This window comes from Sphaeramia orbicularis, unplaced genomic scaffold (assembly GCF_902148855.1).
Source record: "Sphaeramia orbicularis unplaced genomic scaffold, fSphaOr1.1, whole genome shotgun sequence".
NCBI classification, from domain to species: domain Eukaryota; kingdom Metazoa; phylum Chordata; class Actinopteri; order Kurtiformes; family Apogonidae; genus Sphaeramia; species Sphaeramia orbicularis.
The window spans coordinates 65,485-84,313 of record NW_021941461.1 but is presented as its reverse complement, the minus strand read 5'-3'; the positions used below and the strand labels follow the sequence as shown (position 1 = coordinate 84,313).

General features: G+C 45.0%; 1 protein-coding gene across 1 annotated transcript in view; it reads right to left on the bottom strand.

The window, feature by feature from the left end:
• Window positions 1-3,750: 3,750 nt before the first annotated feature.
• The window catches only part of LOC115415847 (adhesion G-protein coupled receptor G6-like), a 47,106-nt gene continuing 32,027 nt past the window's right edge, over window positions 3,751-18,829 (bottom strand). The window contains exons 10-29 of the mRNA XM_030129498.1: window positions 14,319-14,407; window positions 13,676-13,728; window positions 13,429-13,464; window positions 12,981-13,126; window positions 12,669-12,780; window positions 12,414-12,502; window positions 12,262-12,326; window positions 11,604-11,740; window positions 11,340-11,505; window positions 10,995-11,138; window positions 10,767-10,883; window positions 10,328-10,382; window positions 9,895-10,001; window positions 9,087-9,214; window positions 5,905-6,173; window positions 5,539-5,641; window positions 5,254-5,404; window positions 4,676-4,808; window positions 4,269-4,370; window positions 3,751-3,911 (exon numbers count right to left, since the gene is read on the bottom strand). Of these exons, the coding sequence (XP_029985358.1) occupies window positions 3,751-3,911; window positions 4,269-4,370; window positions 4,676-4,808; window positions 5,254-5,404; window positions 5,539-5,641; window positions 5,905-6,173; window positions 9,087-9,214; window positions 9,895-10,001; window positions 10,328-10,382; window positions 10,767-10,883; window positions 10,995-11,138; window positions 11,340-11,505; window positions 11,604-11,740; window positions 12,262-12,326; window positions 12,414-12,502; window positions 12,669-12,780; window positions 12,981-13,126; window positions 13,429-13,464; window positions 13,676-13,728; window positions 14,319-14,407 (2,363 nt within the window). The remainder of the gene's footprint in view (window positions 3,912-4,268; window positions 4,371-4,675; window positions 4,809-5,253; window positions 5,405-5,538; window positions 5,642-5,904; window positions 6,174-9,086; window positions 9,215-9,894; window positions 10,002-10,327; window positions 10,383-10,766; window positions 10,884-10,994; window positions 11,139-11,339; window positions 11,506-11,603; window positions 11,741-12,261; window positions 12,327-12,413; window positions 12,503-12,668; window positions 12,781-12,980; window positions 13,127-13,428; window positions 13,465-13,675; window positions 13,729-14,318; window positions 14,408-18,829) is intronic.

Below are 18,829 nucleotides of genomic sequence, written 5' to 3'. Positions count from 1 at the left end.
AGAGAGAGGAGAGTGAGAGAGACAGAGAGAGAGTGAGACAGCAGAGAATGTAGAGAGACAGACAGGCGAGAGAGACAGAGACGAGACGAGACAGTAGGACTGGGAGAGAGACAGACAGAAGAGAGAGACAGAATGCGAGAGAGAGAGACGGAGAAGTAGGATCGAGAGATCGAGAGGACAGACAGAGAGACAGGAGGGAGAGAGAGGAGAGAGACAGAACATGACAGATGTCTGTGGGTTGCGACGGTGCGGTCTGTTCCTTCAGTCCTTCAGTGGTTCTGTCCCTTTCATGTCCAGGGTTCTCCTGTTCTCGTCTATTTTCAGATCGACTTGTTCTCATAAAATTACAGATTTATTCTTGATATTTTACGACTTGTGTTTTTGTTTTTGGTCCTAAAATGCTGTCGTATTGTTGACATATGTTCATGTGTTTTGTTTGTTCTGTAATTAAAATAATACAAAATATACAAATAAATAAAAATAAATAAATAAATGAAAATCAGTTCAAATCTGTCCAGCTCCATCCAAAATAAAGTCCAAACCCGTGTCAAAAACCATCCAATTATAGAAAAGAAAAACCCCAGCGTCCAGTTTGTCCCAGATTCATTGGAGTCCATTGGACAGGTTTGACTAAGGTTTAGACACACCTCTGCCCGGACAAGCACCGCCCCCTCCACCATGGTTAAACAGGTGTGACACGTTTACCGAGAATGGAGCTGATTTACTGTTTGTGTTGATTATTGATCTGAGGAACAGAAGTCCAGTCAATCAATAAATGAAGTTCAACAGTGATATCATCAGTTTGTATGTCTGTGATGTCATCAGTCTGTACATCTGTGATGTCATCAGTCAGTACATCTGTGATGTCATCAGTCTATATGTCTGTGATGTCATCAGTCTGTACATCTGTGATGTCATCAGTCTGATGTCATCAGTCTGTATGTCTGTGATGTCATCAGTCTGTGATGTCATCAGTCTGTACGTCTGTGATGTCATCAGTCTGTGATGTCATCAATCTGTACATCTGTGATGTCATTAGTCTGTACGTCTGTGATGTCATCAGTCTGTACGTCTGTGATGTCATCAGTCTGTGATGTCATCAGTCTGTACATCTGTGATGTCATCAGTCTGTGATGTCATCAGTCTGTACATCTGTGATGTCATCAGTCTGTACGTCTGTGATGTCATCAGTCTGTGATTGAGCAGCAGTGAAGCAGAAACAGAGAAAACCAGCCACACCCCCATTTACAGTCCAGATGTTCCTCTGGATCAATAACTGATCAATAAGTGCCCTTCTGATCAGTTTCTGTTTCAGATCAGAGTCGATCACATCCCTGTTTGTTTGTTTGTTTGTTCTGTTAAATCTGTTATTTTTATTGATCGATCAGTGATTATTGATCTGATATTGATCCAAACCACTGCATCGACCTGTCACTCAAACCAAACACATGTTAACGCCATCAACCTTAGGGACCCCAGGTGGGCGGAGCTTACTTTAACCTCCTATCCAATGGGTGAATGCTAAGCCCCTCCCACTCAGGGTACGGTAAGGTGCAGATGACATCACACTTAGCAGCCAATCACAGCACACGGCGGCCACTTTCCCAAAACGCTCCTGGCGGTCTGTCTCAGTCCAATCAGAATCAGCAAAGTCGGTTTTCATGAGTGTTTTTCACTTTGAACGTTTTGGGAAAGGCAGGTCACAAGACGCAGGAAGCAGGAAGCCAATCAGGACACCTCATTTACCTCGGCCCGACGTCCAGTCACGCTATTGGTTGGAAGAGAACTGTCTACCACCAAACACAGAGGCGGAGTCATGAGACAAGGATTCCATTGGTAACGAGACATTTAAGTACCATGCCACAAAGAGTCATGTGGAAAATACAAATATAAACAAAACAACAACAACAGCAGCAACAACAACAACAGCTACAATAGCAACAACAGCGACAACAACAAGAATGACAACAAAACAGCAACAAACAACTACAACAACAACCTACAACAACCGCAACAACTACAACACGTCTGAACCATAAACAGCTGATGTTTACCTTTGGATAAAACTCCCACTGTTTATTTACATTAAATAAAAACCCCTGTGACCCACAATGCATCTGTACAAAGCTGGAGGAGGATGTGGGACCGACTGGACAAAAGGGGCCGGGCTATAGATGGCTGAGGTCGAGGTCAGCTAATGCTAAGCGCTAGTTTACAGAGTCAGTGAAATTGGTAAAAAAAAAAAGTCACTTGACAAGTTTTGTGGGATGGAGCTGTCAACACGAAAACTGTAAACATGTAAAATATATATAAATACATATATAAAACTAATAAGAACATGTTTAATTAAATAATATACAGTAAAATTAGTCAAACATGGAACGGATCAGTGGGTACGGATCTTGGAAAAACAGCTGATGCTAACGTTAGCTCCATTGAACCCAGATGGTCAGTCTGTTGTGCAGCTCCATCTAGTGTCCATCAGTGGATTACACCTGTTTAAATACAGGAGTCAGAACGAACATTAAGTATAAAATAAATATTCAATATTCAACTGATTAAGTTCAATACGAGTAGGGTGGAAGAAAATATCAGTTCTGCAATATATCGTGATATTTCATTTCATGATACCGAATCGATATTAAAAAGTACTGTATCGATATTTTTAGGTATTTATTTAAATGCATATTTTACTCTGTTGTTTGTACTAAAAGGTAGTTTTGTGATATTGCAGGTCATGCATGTAGTTTTTTTTTTTTTTTTTTAATGGATAACACGATTTTGTTAAATAATGGGTTATTTCAATCATCCTAAAAGCGCTTTTTTACTGTCCGAAAGAGGCAGACGGTAGTTTCTTTATTGGGATCGCACAAAAATAATGTTCTGATGTTGGATGATTCAGGGACTGAACATTATACCTTCATTCCATAACTAATAGAATACGAACATTAGAGCAGCATCTGAAACTGTAATGTCTGTAAAACATCATTTTATGTATTTATTTATTATTATCATTTATAACAAATTTCGGTTTTATAGAGGAAAGTTTTGTGATATTGTATTAAATCCTGCTCTGATCCAAAACAAATGTGTTTAGTATTGTGCATATTTCTGGTATTATTACATTTTTCCAGGAAATAATATCTTAGAAGAAGAAACAAAACAAACAAAAAATACTGCCTTTTTAACAGTATCATGATATATCACGATATATTGTATTGTGGTCCTAATATTGTGATTTGTGTCGTATCACCAGATTCTTGCCAATACACAGTCCTAATATGAGTCCATATTTGATCAACTGCTGATTCTAATTCTGTCAGATTTCTGGCTTGGTGTATTCTGTCGTTTGTTTTAAACTTTTATTCAATCACTTCCTGTATTTTCGACTAATTGGACTGAAATCAGACTGTATTTGGTTCCAGAGGTCAGAGGTCATGTGATCCTTCAGGTGGACCTTGGACCCTGTTTGGACTCTGACGCCACCTGCTGCTTCACTCTGAAACTACAGCACATGAGTAGTTCAGGTTCATCTGGACATCAGATGATCACAGGTGGTCCATTTAAAACTGAACCAGAAGAACATGTTCCAAAGGTTCATGAAGCGGTTGAACCTCAAACTGAAAACCCTAACCCCGCCCCCAACCCAGTGTTTGGACCGATGCATTGTGGGTCGTCCTACCTGTGGTCTGTTCAGAACCTCTAGAAGCTCTGTCTGCCTGTGCCTACCTGAGTGTTGTGGGCGTGGCCTCAACCTGTGTTGCTGTGGCGTTTGGTGAAGGGGTTGAGCGTGGCTTTGGCCTTGGAGGTCCAGTTGGCGGAGCTGGACCCAAAGGAGCTGGATGACAGGGACTTCCCCAGGTTATCAGAGCTCACCTTCTTGGTGTTGTTGGTGGCGGTTTTACTCCAGTCTGAAAGAACGCAGAAGAATCAACTGAAAGAACGACAGACGCACTTTAATTTAAAGAACACACGGTTGGATTCAGGACCCAAAGAACCAGGGTCCGAGCAAACGGTCCAACTGTGGTTTAATCTGGTCCCACCACCTGGAGAACCTCATGGAGTCAGTTTACCTGGTCCCACAACCTGGAGGACCTCATGTTCCTCTGAACTCCAACGGTCTGGGTTTTATTGGCTGTAAAGCCGGTGACTTAGGGCCGGTTTTGATCTTTTAATAAGCGTCTTTGTGGGAAACCTGGACGGAGCCCAGCAGACGGATCTGGATCCTCTGGGTTTTAATGAGAACCAGGAGGACAGAGGGCGGATACCTGAGTTATCCGACAGCCGGAAGCGACCGCAGCACAGGTAGCGCCTCCACTGCTTCTGGACGTTCTCCTTCAGAGCGCAGTGGAAGCTAAATATGAAGAGACCTGAAAAAACAGACAGAACAAAGACAGAAAAAAGACAGAATAGGACAGGATCAGAGCAGGGCGGACGTTTGAGGAACTTCTATCTAAACAGGAACAAAGAGTCGTTGACATTAAAGTTCTCTTCTCCAGCGTGTCCTGGAACAGACGGCAGCAGCCGAAGTGACAGAAAAGAAGGTTACACCCAAACATCCACAATAAAAACAGAAAACATACGCAATACTTGCGATCTAAGGTTCACAGGTCGGTTTTCATAGTGTTTCGTGTTCAAACACTTGCAAACTTAGGTTGACGGCTGCGTGTCTGACCTTGCAGTGAGTTGAAGATTGCGAACAGGTACATGAAGGCCAGGGCGACGGGTCCCCAGGCGAAGAAGGCAAATCCCCAGGTCATCCCCAACAGGAAGGTGAGGCTGACGACGCTGCGAAGGTTCCGCAGAACCTGGAAAGGAACCAAGCAGAACATTCAGGTGGAGATGTGTGGGTTCTTCTACAGCAGGTTCCGTCTCTTGTTTTGGACTTTGTTTTTTTTTTCATTTGTTCTTTATGTCTTTTGTGTTTTTTCTGTCGTGTTGTTTTCTCTTGTTAAATCTTTTCTTTCATCTTCTCTGTTTCTATTTGCTGTTTTGTTTCTTGTCTTCTGTTTTGTCTCAGTTTCATCTCGTGTCCTTTTCATCTCATTTCTGTCACTTTTATCTGTTTATAAACTTTTTGGTTCAGTTCATTTCTATTTCTTCATTTTTTTACAGTGTTTTCCTTTTGTTTAGTTCATTATTTTCTTGTGTAATTTTCATGTCCTTTCCTTCAGTTCCGTCGATCGCCATGGTCTTTATTCCAATCGCTGTGGTCTTTAATTCGACACTATGGCGTTGTTGTTGGGAACTCACCTCCTCTCGTAGCGTTCGGTTGCTGCGTTTCCCGTTGCGTCCGCAGATCTGCATCATCACCACGATGAACATGGCAACGTTGAGCAGAAACACCAGACAGAAGAACCCGACGCAGGTGACGTAGAAGACCAGAGGACTGCGGATCCAGCAGCTAAAGACGAGAAAAAGACAAGAAAAAGACAAGTCCAGCAGCTGAGGTCACCAAGAGACAAGACAGGTCCATCTGTGTCCATTTAAGACCTTAAACCGTCCCTTTAACCCTGAGGATGTGAGTTAAACACTCACAACTCTGACGCTCCTTCTGCTGTTGTTCCTCTGCCGTACTCCTGTAACCCATAGCAACGGACGTCAACTGCAGCCACGATTCCAACCACCACCAACGGCAGACCTGCAACAGAAACAACACAGACCAGCATCAACAACAACACCAATTAACTCCTCTCTCCTCCTCTTCTCTCCTCCTCCATCATCATTATTCATTTATTTATACAGTTAAGAGTGTTTATTCTACAGTTCCACAGATGGAACAGGTTTATAGTATTAGGACCAAAGGCTACAGTAGTAGGATATTCACTGGTAGTTCTAGTATTTGTAGTAGTAGTAGTATTAACAGTAGTAGTAACAGTAGTAGTATTCGTAGTATATACTGACCCCATCCCAGGAGGCAGAACTTGAGGATGTATCGTCGTATGTAGGTGTTGAAGACTTTGACCAGGGCGATGTACATGTGGATGGACTCCAGGGCCATCCAGGTGAAGGAGGTCAACAGGAAGTAGTGCAGGAGCAGGGCTATTGACACACACAGGGTGTCCCTGTGCAGACTGGCCAACCAGCCGTCCAATAGGAAGCACATGTTCAGGAACAGCAGCGACGAGCTCAGGTTCATCAGGATCTTGGACGGGTAGTCCCGCCTCAGCTTCCTGTGGAGACAGACATGAAGACGGATGTGGAGACGACAGGACGGGGGGAGTCTGTCCGACACTTTATAGACACACAACTGAACTAAACAGATACAAATAATCATAGAATAAATGTTGCTAAATACTCCTGCTGGAACCATCACCTTATCGTGGTGGAGGACTTTGAGCGCCCTAAAGATCCTAGTAGCTCTGTTGTCGGGGGCTTTTTGCCCCTGGTAGGGTCTCCCATGGCAGATTGGTCCTAGGTGAAGGGCCAGAGGAAGAACGGTTCAGAAGACCCTGATGCCAAGAATTAACAAAAGAATGTGTTCCTGGCCTGGAAGGTTATCAGGGCTCCGCCTTGGAGCCGGGCCTGGGGTTGGGGCCCGTGGGCAAGTGCCTGGTGGCTAGGCCTTTGCCTGTGGAGTCTAGGTGGGCCCAGGCCGAACTGGAGACATGGGCCCGTCTTTCTGTAGGCCCACCACTCACAGGGTGAAGTGGAAGGGTCCGGTGCTTTGTGGATCGAACAGAAGGCCAAAGTGGGGACCTTGAAGGTCTGATCCTAGGTTACAGAAACTGTTTTTTGGGACATGGAATGTCACCTCTCTGGTGGGGAATGAGCAGGATCTTGTGGAGGAGGTTGAGCATTACTGGCCTCACCTCGACACATAGCATTGGCTCTGGAACCCAAGTCTTTGAGAGGGGCTAGGGTCTCTCTTTTGCTGGAATTGCCTCGGGTGAGAGGCGGAGGGCAGGGGTGGGCTTATTAATATCCCCCAGCCTCTCTGTCTGCATGTTGGAGTTTACCCAAGTGGACGAAAGGGTTCCTTCCCTGCACCCTCAGGTTGGTGAATGGGTTCTGACTGTTGTCAGTGCATATGCACCACACAACAGCTCAGAGTACCCGCCCTTTTTGGAGTCCTAAGGCTGGGTGCTAGAAAGCATCCTGAAAGGGACTCCATTGTCATACTGGGGGACTTACGTGCTGCTTACATGGGTAACGACAGCGTAACCTGGAGGGGTGTGGTGGGGAGGAATGGCCTGCCCAATCTGGAAACGTGCAGTGTTCAGTTATTGGACTTCTGTGTGAGTTGCAGTTTGGCCATAACTGATACCACGTTCAAACATAAGGATGTCAATCGGTGCACTTGGCACCAGGACATCCTTGGTCTACAGTGATGATTGACTTTGTAGTTGTATCATCAGATCTGTGGCCGTATGTTCTGGGCACTCGGGTGAATAGAGGTGTGGAGCTGTCAACTGACCACTACCTGGTTGTGAGTTGGATCATGTGGCAGGGGAAGATGCTGCACAGACCTGGCAGACCCAAGTGAGCAGACCAGGACTGCTGGGAATGCCCGGTGGAAGAACTTGTCAGGTTGATCCACAACTCACACCTCCGGCAGAGCTCCAACCGCGTCCCGAGGGTGGAGGGGAACATTGAGTCTGAATACCCTCTGTTCTGCTCTGCCATTGTCGAGGCAGCTGTGGCGAGCTGCGACTGTAACGTAGCTGGGGTCAGTCACAGCAGCCATCAGTCTGAAGGAGGTCTATAGGGCGTGGCTGTCCTGTGGGCCTCCAGAAGCAGCCGATTGCTACCGGTGGGCCAAGCGGTGCTACCGGTGGGCCAAGCAGTGTGCAGCCAGAGCGGTCACTGAGGCAAAAACTCAGGCGTGTGAGGAGTTTGGTGAGGACATGGAGGAAGATGACCGATCGACTCCAAAGAGGTTCTGGCAAACCGTCCAGTGTAAACATGGGGAGCTGCTGACATCAACTGAGGATATAGTTGGGTGGTGGAAGGAATACTTTGAAGAGCTCCTCAATCCCACAAACACGCATTCCATGGAGGAAACGAAGCCAAAAGACCAGACACGCCTCTGCAACACTGCGTGGACTTCGGGGGTGGTGCCTTTGGAGTGGCAGACCAGGGTAGTGGTTCCCATTTTTATGAAGGGGGGCCAGAGGGTGAGTTCCAACTATAGGGGGGTCACATTCCACAGCCTCTCCCGTTAAGGTCTACTCCAGGAGAGGGGACTGTAAAGTTTAGAGGTTGAGACTTTTTCATCTGTTTCTCGTCCATCGAGTGTCTTTTGCATCTTGTCATTTTTCATTCGATTTGACTGAAAACACATTTATATTGAATTCATCCAGTTCAAGGTTTTATTTCCTGTTTTTTTCATGTCATATATTAACTGTGAATGTGTTTCTTCAGTCATATACAACGTATAATTTAATCAAAGAGTATTTTTAATCAACTTCGACTTCAGTTCCTTTACCAATAAACAGTCAAACTATCAATCATCCGTAACATTAAAAACAATCTAGATATTTTTTTGGTCCCAAATTTTAATGAAAAAAACTATGTGTTTCTTGGACGTGATCTTTGGAAAACACATGAGTTTCACTAAAAACTACAACACAGACTGGGTAACCGTAGAGGGAAGTGAATGTGGGAGTGGCCACAGGGACCAGCCATGGTTCCATAAATGTCCAATCAGGAGACGGTTTGTCTGTGTCTCCATGTTCCCATGATTCAAAGCAGAATAACCTCTATCATTTATGTTCACGACTTAAAGTAGTGACGTATGAAACCGAATAATGAGTCAAACCCAGAGGATCCGTGACGGAGCCCTGAGGTCCGCCCTCTGTTTTCACATCTGAGCACAAACCTGTCCTGGAGTTTGATCCTTCAACTGCGGCTGAACTCGACTGTTGAAGCTGATGAATGTTAGCCTCAGCTCGGTTCCAACTGTCTGTTCAGCGTCTCCGTTATCAGTTCATTATTTGCATATTTCGCTGCTGTGGTCGTCGGTGAAACGCTGCCAGGTTTATGTTGAAACCTCCAGAGAAACACCAGAGGCCGAACACGCCCCATAAGTTACAATTTCTGTCCATTTGTCTCCTGTGAAATAAAAACAAAGGGATGAGACTCACTCGAAGGCGATGTAGGTGAGAAGTGTCGCCGCCGAGAAGACGGCGGAGATTCCACAACCGATGTAGGTGATGAAGGTCAGGATCCGAGTGTTCTGTTCATTAATGGCGGCGGACGAGCCTGAGATGTCCTACGGAGACAGAGGGATGGAGGGATGGAGGGATGGAGGGACAGAGGTAGATACATGGGTTTTTTTTCTAAAATTAATGTGTTTCTGATCCTGCAACAGTTTTCTCTCCTATGTTTCAAATCAAAGTTAATTTTAGACATATTTAGTTTAGATCATGTTTATTAGTATAGACTAAACTAGACTAGACTAAACTAGACTAAACTAAACTAGACTAAACTAAACTAGACTAAACTAGACTAAACTAAACTAGACTAAACTAAACTAAACTAGACTAAACTAAACTAGACTAAACTAGACTAAACTAAACTAAACTAAACTAGACTAAACTAAACTAAACTAGACTAAACTAAACTAGACTAAACTAAACTAAACTAGACTAAACTAAACTAAACTAAACTAGACTAAACTAAACTAAACTAAACTAAACTAGACTAAACTAAACTAGACTAAACTATTCAAGCTGAGGTTCATATTTATTGTTCAGTCTGGTCATTGAACTTTATAAACAATTGTTGTTTTAATTTTGATCATATTTGATCACTTCTGTAAAAGGTGTTAACACATCTGTAGTCCAACCCACTTTTATCTAAACTGGGTTTAGTCCAGATGTGTTTCAGCGCTGTCACCGTGGCAACCAGACGCTGTGAGGTCAGACTCCGCCCCCTTTGACCCGTTCTTACCATGAGGATGCCGAAGTGGGTCATGTGATCACACAGACACACCGTCCTGTTACTGCTGGACTCATCTGATAGGCTGCAGCCGTCTGCGTTCCAGCCCCCGCCTCCACCTGGTGGACACACCCACAGGAACCACACCATTAAACACTGTTACCGTGGAAGCCAGGGCTCCAGACTGGGTCCCACAGACGAACACCTCCATCCAAACCTGTATATGTCCCTTTGATCCTTCTATTAATAATTCTGCTGTTTATTTTTTTGTCTTTACTCATTTTGACGCTTATGTCTGTCAGTCTATTATCTATCTATCTCTCTGGTGGACTCTGATGGACCCTCGTAAACCCTGGCTGATCCAGGGGGACCCTGGCAGACACTGGTGGACCCTGGTGGACCCTGGTGGACATTGGTAGACCCCGGTGGACTCGTTTAAACTCACCTTTCAGACTGAAGTCCCAGAACATACAAACTGGAGGCTTTTCCTGAAGGAACGGCTGAAAAACAACAAAGACAGATGGAAACTAGTGAGTGACATAAACAACAAACTACAAACAACCACAGACAACAAGAAACAAACAACAACAACAAACAACAACAGGAGCAGAACGAAGAACAAGTAAAACCCAGAGGACCAAAGACCAAACCCTGAGGAACACTCGCATAGAAAAACACCTACAACATCATCCATCAGGACCTCCTCTCTCCTCCTCCTCCTCCTCCTCCTCCTCCTCCTCCTCCTCCTCCTCCTGTCTCTCTCCTCCTCTCTCCTCCTGTCTGTCCTCCTCCTCCTGTCTCCTCCTCTCTGCTCCTCCTCCTCTCTCTCCCTTAAATACTGACATGTTTCTCTCGGTTTTCATCTAAATAAAAGTGGGCGGTACCCGGTGGGTCAGGTGGGCGATCTCGATCCTCACGGGTTCCTTTAAGTTCCTGATGGACACGTTCCCGACGCTGCTGGCCACCACATAGCTGTTCAGAGACAGACCGTCCTGCTCGTTCTGACAGAACACACAGAAAACCAACGTCAGACAGAGGCGGAGCTGGCGGGTCCGACCCCATAATTGGACATTTATGGTCTGTTCAGTTCAGTTCAGTTCAGTTCATTTGACCTGGAAGAGGGCGGTGCTACCGAAGAACATGAAGTTGATCCTGGACAGAGACGAGCGATCCATGTCACCAAGACTGACGTTGGACAGGAGGGACGCAGGGAGGACCACCTGGGCCAGAGAGGCGGAGTCCAGGTCGAACAGGACCTGAGAGCACCGCCCACACACAGGTTAGCGGGATAGGATGTATGTACGATGTATGTACAACGTGTGTACGACATATGTACGACGTGTTACGACATGTGTACGACACGTGTACGACGTATGTACGTTTGTACGACATGTGTAAGACATATGTACGATGTGTGTGCGATGTATGTACGGCGTGTGTATGATGTATGTACGAACCTGTGGGTCGGAGGCGTTGGGCGGGACGGCGGCGCTGAACATGGTCCCATTGAAGGCGGTGGCGTTGAGCGTGGATATTCCGACGGCCAGATGTTTGGAGGTGATTGTGACCGACGGACCCTCGAACTCGATCTTCTGCACCAGCTCGTCCACGGCTTTCAGAGCCCTGAGTAGAACCAGAGTCACAACAACAGTTGTCATGGAAACAAGCTCCACCTGGTTACAGTCTGTGGACATTAGAAGCAGTGCATTATGGGACGTTACTTCTCAGACGTGGCAGCTAGCGCCATCTCCGAACTCCTCATCACGTTGGAGATGATGGTTACCACGGTAACGGCCAATGTGGTGTTGATCTTAGCCACGTTCACCAGCTCCTTCACCTTCGTCACCACTTTAGACACCTGAAGACAAACAAACAAACAAACAATAACACAAATAAACATGTAAACAAAAACACAAACAAACAATACCACAAATAAACATGTAGCAAAACACAAACAAACAATATTACAAATAAACAAACAATAATAAAAACACAAACAGATAAACAAAAACACAAACAACATACAACCACAAAGACAAACAAACAATAATACAAATAAACATGCAAACAAAAACACAAAGAAAAAAAACAGGCAAACAAACAACAAACACGCAGAGAATCAAATAAACAGATAAACAAACACACAGATGATGCACATCAGTGTGGTATATATTTGTGGTATATAATAAACACATGTATAAATGTATGAAAGTCTATATGTGTATATTTCTAGTAAATAATAAATACATGTGTATATGTATATGAGTGTATGTGTGTGTGTCTGTATATATATCTATATATCTATATCTATCTATCTATCTATCTATTTATATATATCTATATCTATATATATATATATATATATGTTTGTGGTGGAACCTCTTCGTTGGACAGCTCGTTGTTGCTGATGTCCACCAGTTGAACGGCCACTTCAGCAGCGTTTTCTACAAACCATCAGACAGAAAAAGCAACCAATCAGCGTAAACATTGACCAGTGACGGAAGCGTCTGATTGGCTGTGGGCTGACCAACCTGCCGACACCTGGATGGAGTCAATGTCGGTGCAGTTGGAGAAGTCTGGATCCGACCAGAACGACGAGTAGTTCAGAGGACTGATCATACTGGAACAGAGACAGAACCAGATTGAGACCAGAACCAGTGCCAGGCCCAGACCCTAAACCTGAACCCAAACCCTGATCCTGCACCCCAAACCCTTTCCAGAGTCCTCCTTTAGCCTCCTTCACAGGTTCTGGTTCTGTTGATGAGTGTTTGTGTTGTCATAGGTACCAGGTTCTGGATGCGCTCTGGTCCTTGTTGGGGAAACAGGGCAGGTTCTGTCGGACGGTGGGTCGGCTCTCGGACCAGCGGTAGTGAAGGGAAACCTCCTCTGGACAGTTTTCTGGAACATGGAGAACACACAAGGGTTAACGGGTCAGGACCGAACTGAACCCGGGTCACAGATGGAGAACCGAGCCTGGGTCAGGGATGGAGAACCAAACCCGGGTCAGAGACGGAGAAGAGAACCGAGCCCGGGTCAGAGACGGAGAAACGAACCTGGGTCAGAGGGTTAAGGAGACGGATCCACGGGTCCGTTCTTACCAACTAGTCCAACGCTGATGGATCCGGTCTGGACCTGGAGTCCAGGGTCCATCTGGTCTTGGCTCTTGGACATCCTCAGCGCTGCAGCTTCACCCAGACTCTCGTTGGTGATGTAGTTCTGGACCAGCAGAGCCCGGCAGGAGTAACTGGACCAGGGACAGGATAGAACCACAAACCAGACCGCATCAGAACAGGTCCATGGGATGAAGGGCCACATGGACTCAAGTCCATGTGGACTTAGGTTCATGTGGACTCAGGCCCACATGGACTCAGGTTCACATGGACTCAGGTCCACTTAGGTTCTTAGGTGGACTTAGGTTCACGTGGACTTGGGTCCATGTGGACTCGGGTTCACATGGACTCGGGTCCTTGGACTATGTGGACTCGGGTCCTTGTGGACTTGGGTCCTTGTGGACTCTTTGGGGCCCCCTGGTGGTGCAGGTCTTACCTGACGTCTCCTCTGATCTGAGCTCCAGGTTCGACACTGAGAACAAACAAAGAACCATGAGACACAACAGGAAAGTACTAGCATATGAGTAAAAGTACTGCATTCACCCTGAGCTGTAGTAATTTAATTTTAACTTTAATATTTACTTAAATATTTAATATAATATTTACTTTAATACTTTATCTAATTTAATATTTCGTCGTCACATTGACACTGATCTGCAGGAAACTCATCCTTAAACAAATACCTGATGTTTTCAATGTAGACGCTGTGACTCCAGTTTCCAAACGTCTGATTGAGCTGTGAACAGTAAACACATCGCATCAGTCACATGGTCATTGAACGTCTCACAGTGTTTCCAACATGAACCTGAACTCAAACAGATGAGTTTTATCCAAGAACATCAACCGTTTTGAACCTTTTCAGGGTCAGATCTAGATCATATAGATCTATATCTGGACCGTCTGTCACAATTCAAACCACCAGACACAACGAACCAACACATGGAATTAAATCAATAACTGATAAGTGACTTCAGACGGTACGTTCAGGGGCACATGTGCAGTAGACGGTGTGTTCAGGGGCACATGAGCGGTAGACGGTGCGTTCAGGGGCATATGTGTGGCAGATTGTGCATTCAGGTGCACATGAGCAGTAGACGGTGCGTTCAGGTGCATATGTGTGGCAGATTGTGCATTCAGGTGCACATGAGCGGTAGACGGTGCGTTCAGGTGCATATGTGTGGTAGATTTGCTGCCGTTTTCATCTTTTCTGCCCATTTGCAGTTTTCCCACGTTTCCGATGTCCCTGAAGTCATCGCAGTTTCAGCAGCCTTTATCCTGTTTTTCGTGTAAAGGTCACAATAATAAAAGTGAGTGGGTGAAACTTACCCAGAATGCAACAGCCTGTTGGACGTGGGCGTGGCTCATGGAGCTGCTGCTGTCGTCCACTGTGAAGGACAGGCGGTAGAACCAAGCGTCTGGACCACCGAAGGAGAACCACCGAAGGAGAACCAGGACATGGGTCAGACACACAGAATTTAAAGGAGGAGGGGCTTATTCTGCCTGTCAATCATAGCAGGAGACCAACCCAGACCCCGCCCATGTGACAACAGCTGGACCAATCAGAACATGGTGGACAATATAAGACATGAGAGCAGGGGGTCCAACATACGGACCCTGGACCAGAGATTTTTTCATCTATTTTACATATTTTTGTTCATTTTCTTAGTTTTTATTGTCTTTTATGCCTTTCAAATTCTCATATGTTTACACTTTATTTTTGCACTGTGGGTGGGAAGTACCACACCAATTTCATTGTTTGCTGTTTTGCACAATGACAATAAAGGCTATTCTATTCTATTCTATTCTATTCTATTCTATTCTATTCTATTCTATTCTTTTTGTCATCTGTTTTATATATTTTTGTTCATTTTCTTAGTTTTTTCATCTATTTTAAAAAAATTTCTTCATTTTCTTAGTTTTTTTCATCTATTTTAAAAATTTTGTTCATTTTCTTAGTTTTCTAATCAATTTTATATATCTTTGTTCATTTTCTTAATTTTTTCATCTATTTTATATTTTTTTGTTCATTTTCTTAGTTTTTTTCATCTATTTTATATATTTTTGTTCATTTTCTTAGTTTTTTCCCATCTATTTTATATATTTTTGCTAATTTTTTTGTTTTTTTACTCTATTTTATATATTTTTGTTCATTATCTTAGTTTTTTCATCTATTTTATCTATTTTTGTTCATTTTTTTGTTTTTTATCTATTTTATCTATTTTTGTTCATTTTCTTAGTTTTTTAAAATCTATTTTATATTTTACTTCATTTTTTCATGTATTTTATATATTCTTCTTCATTTTCTTAGTTTTTTTAAATCTATTTTATAGATTTCTTTCATGTTCTTAGTTTTTAAATCTATTTTATAGATTTCTTTCATTTTCTTAGTTTTTTTCATCTATTTAATATATATTTGTTCATTTTATTAATTTTTTTAATCTATTTTTTTCATTTTCTTAGTTTTTTTCATCTATTTTATAGATTTTTGTTTATTTTCTTAGTTTTCTCCATCTACTTGACATATTTTTGTTTATTTTCTTCATTTAAAAAAAATCTATTTTATATATTTTTGTTCATTTTCTTAGTTTTTTTCCATCAGTAACTTGACATTGTCCCTGTGAACCTCATGTCTCTGGGGTCACGTCTCCTGCTATGCTTCATTTTGGACACTAGATGTCCCCATAGGACCTCTGTCTTTTCCGTCCGTCCTGGTTCAAACATGTCATCAGTGTTTTTTTAATTCATATCCGTGGATTTGAGCAGAAAAATCAAAGGTTTGTACCAGGAAACGAGCAGAATTAAAGACAGAAAAAAAAACTAAAGCTAAAACAGAAAGAACAGGAACCAAAGATGAAGATTTACAACTAGACAGAAAACTCAGAAGAACAGGATGTACCTGAACTACACACCAACTACATGCTACAGACTCAGGTCATTTCCCCAAAATCACAACAAACCCAATCAACCAATTAGAGCCCTCCAAATCAGACCCGCCCCCTCCACCCTCTACGTCTACATGATCCACCTCTAACCCGCTGCATGGAGTCAGTCTGAAAATCTGGGTTTTTTTTTAAAGAACACTTGAACGTCACATCAAAAAGTTCCATTTAATCAGAGTTGGGAATAAAATCTGTGAATGAAAGACTGAAATGAGAACAAACCCCGACGAAAAGATGGCATTAAACACAGTGACTGAACTGTGTTGAAGGTTTAAGAAAACAAAATAAGATGGATTTGACTTTTGAGTGAATGTTCATGTTTGAAAATGAACTGAATTATAATGACTGAACATGAGGCATTCAGGGACTGGTGTACAAAACAGTTTCAGGTTGTGTCGATTCTTTTCATTCTTATATTAGAATGCTTAAACTGTTTTTTACACTGGTCCCTGAACGCCTCATCTTAATATAAGATCCAATAAACGTCGGTTCTGTTTCATAAGGTGTGAATTATTAAAGTATTATTGGAAAGACAAACATCTGATAAAACCCGCTAACATCCGCATCGTCCAGTTTTTAATGAATATTTTTTGGGTTTTTCATGGTTGAGGTCGTCATGTGTGATTAAATCGTAAAAGTCTAAACCTTCCCAACACCGACTATTATTGGACTTTTGTTATAATTAACTTTTATCAGTTTGACTTTGAATTAATCGCAGACTTTTAGACTCAACTCCATGTTCTGTGATTGTTTTCGGGTTCATTTCAGGTTCATTTCGTACGTTTCTACGTCTACACTCGAGTTTGCTCCGTCACATACTGTTCCCCGATGTCAGTCCGCACAGACACGTCAAATGAAAGCGTTGTTTACATTGGCATGGCAACGTGGCGGCGGTGGGCGGGGATCCGGGGGGGCGGGGCTGTGAGGTGGTGGTGGGGTTTGGGGTTATTCTACTTCCTGTTTCGTTGCTCTGCCCTGATGTTGGACTTTCCATTTCTATTAACATGGTGGTATTTTTCAACATGTTTTTTGTGGCGTTCATTGTTTGCGATGGAACCGAGGGGGCATCTTTAAGGGTGGGTGTGGTCATAGGTTCAGAGTTCACTGACTGTGAACTTTGGTTTTTATTCCCAGGGGGGCGGAGCTCCTCCACCCTGGGGGTGTCGCCTCCATCTGTGACATCGACAGAAGAGTGGGCGGGTGTTCCAGGGACAAGCGGACCACCACTGGAGGACCCAGGCCGAGGGGGTGGGGTTATCTGGAGTCCAACGGGAGGCAGCAGTAAGTGGGGGGTGGAGTCTGGGCGGAGGCCTGCGGTGGCGTTGGACGGCTCGGCCGAAGTGTCGTCGCTGTTTTCTCCAAACCAGGTTTGTTCATCCAAATGTGACGCAGAGTGAATTTTAGGAACAACATCTGCCGGGTCAAAGAAAGCAGCGACATGTGCCTGTTTTCTGCTCGTGGTCGAGTTAATTGATGACTCCGTTGACGGCGCCGAACCGTCAACACGCCCCCAACTATTTACCGCCTCCGGGTTGTTTACATGAAGCGGCAAAGTCACGTTGGGAGGCGGAGACTGGCCGGACTCGGCTGACGCCTGTTGTTTATCATCTGTGACGCCGAATGCCTGGTCGACAGGCCGACGCCCAACAGGGTCCGCCGAGGATTCTGGGAAAGACTGCGGGCGGTTCTCTGGGGGGGGTTGGGCCAACGTGGGCGGGTGGAATCCAGCCGTCGTCTGAGCGGGAGACAAAGAGCCCAGGCCCGTCTCCGACAGAAAGAGGTGGAGAGGAGGGGTGGGGGGGTCGCAACAGCGGTGGAAAGGAGGGGGGGGGCGAAGTGGGGGGGGAGGATAAGAGGGGGGTTGGAAGGACGGAGGACTGAAGGAGGAAAAACAGCAGCAGAAGAAGACGACCCTCTGACGCCAACAGACGCATCCTGACTCTGCGTGTGTGCGATGGCGAGGCCGTCGCCGTGCGCTCGCGTCAGACTTGATGGGCGGTAGACATAATCCCACCCCAAAGCCTGCTGGGGGGTCACGGAAACGGGCGGGGAGCTGCCAGGTAGCGCCGGTGCCTGGGTTGGAATTAGCAAAGCGTAGGCGGGGCGGTTTAACGTACGGAAGCCCCCGGGGTTGGCGTTCACCTGGTGGGGGGGGCGGGGCTGAGGAAGCGTGGGCTGAAGCCTCCACAGATCTGAGTTAAAGGTCAGACTGGAACTGAGGCGGTTCTCCAACCCAGAGGAGGCGGAGGAGGAGGAGGAGGGGGAGGGAGGGGGGAGGAGGAGGGTGCAGCTTCCTCTCCTTCCATCTGCTCCGTCGCCATGGCAGCAGAAAGAGTCCCTGAAGAGGCTGAGAGCGACAGGTTGTCAAGATGCCGTGAAAAAAAAAGGCTTGAAAGGAAATGGGAAGAAGAAAAAGACGAGAGCGGAGACAGACTGTCAGAACTGGAGTGGAGATGAGCCGGAGGACGTTCAGGCGCCGGGCGTCCACTCGACAGCACCGACGTTAACGGAGGATGAGGATCAAGATGGCTCAGATGTGTCCGACCAGACTCCGCCCACAGCCGTCCACTTCTTGAATCAGTCAGATGTAAAAATACGGACAGATCCAGCTTAGAGTCGACGTCAGAATCAGGTGGATTTGTCTGAGGTGGGGGGTCACGGCGCAATGACTGAGAGACAGTCGGTCTAATTTGTCTGAAGGCGGAGTCTGAAACGCTCCCAGCCAATGGGGCATTGATATGCTGATAGGTTCCAGAGGATGTTAATAGACCACTGGGGGGTTCAGGTAGACTACTGGCCCCCCCTGTGGATGTGGGACAGTCGGCTGAGCTCTGAACGTCAGTCACAGCTTCAGGAAAAGGAGAGTCGACCGCCGTCACCTCAAAGGTCCTTTGAACA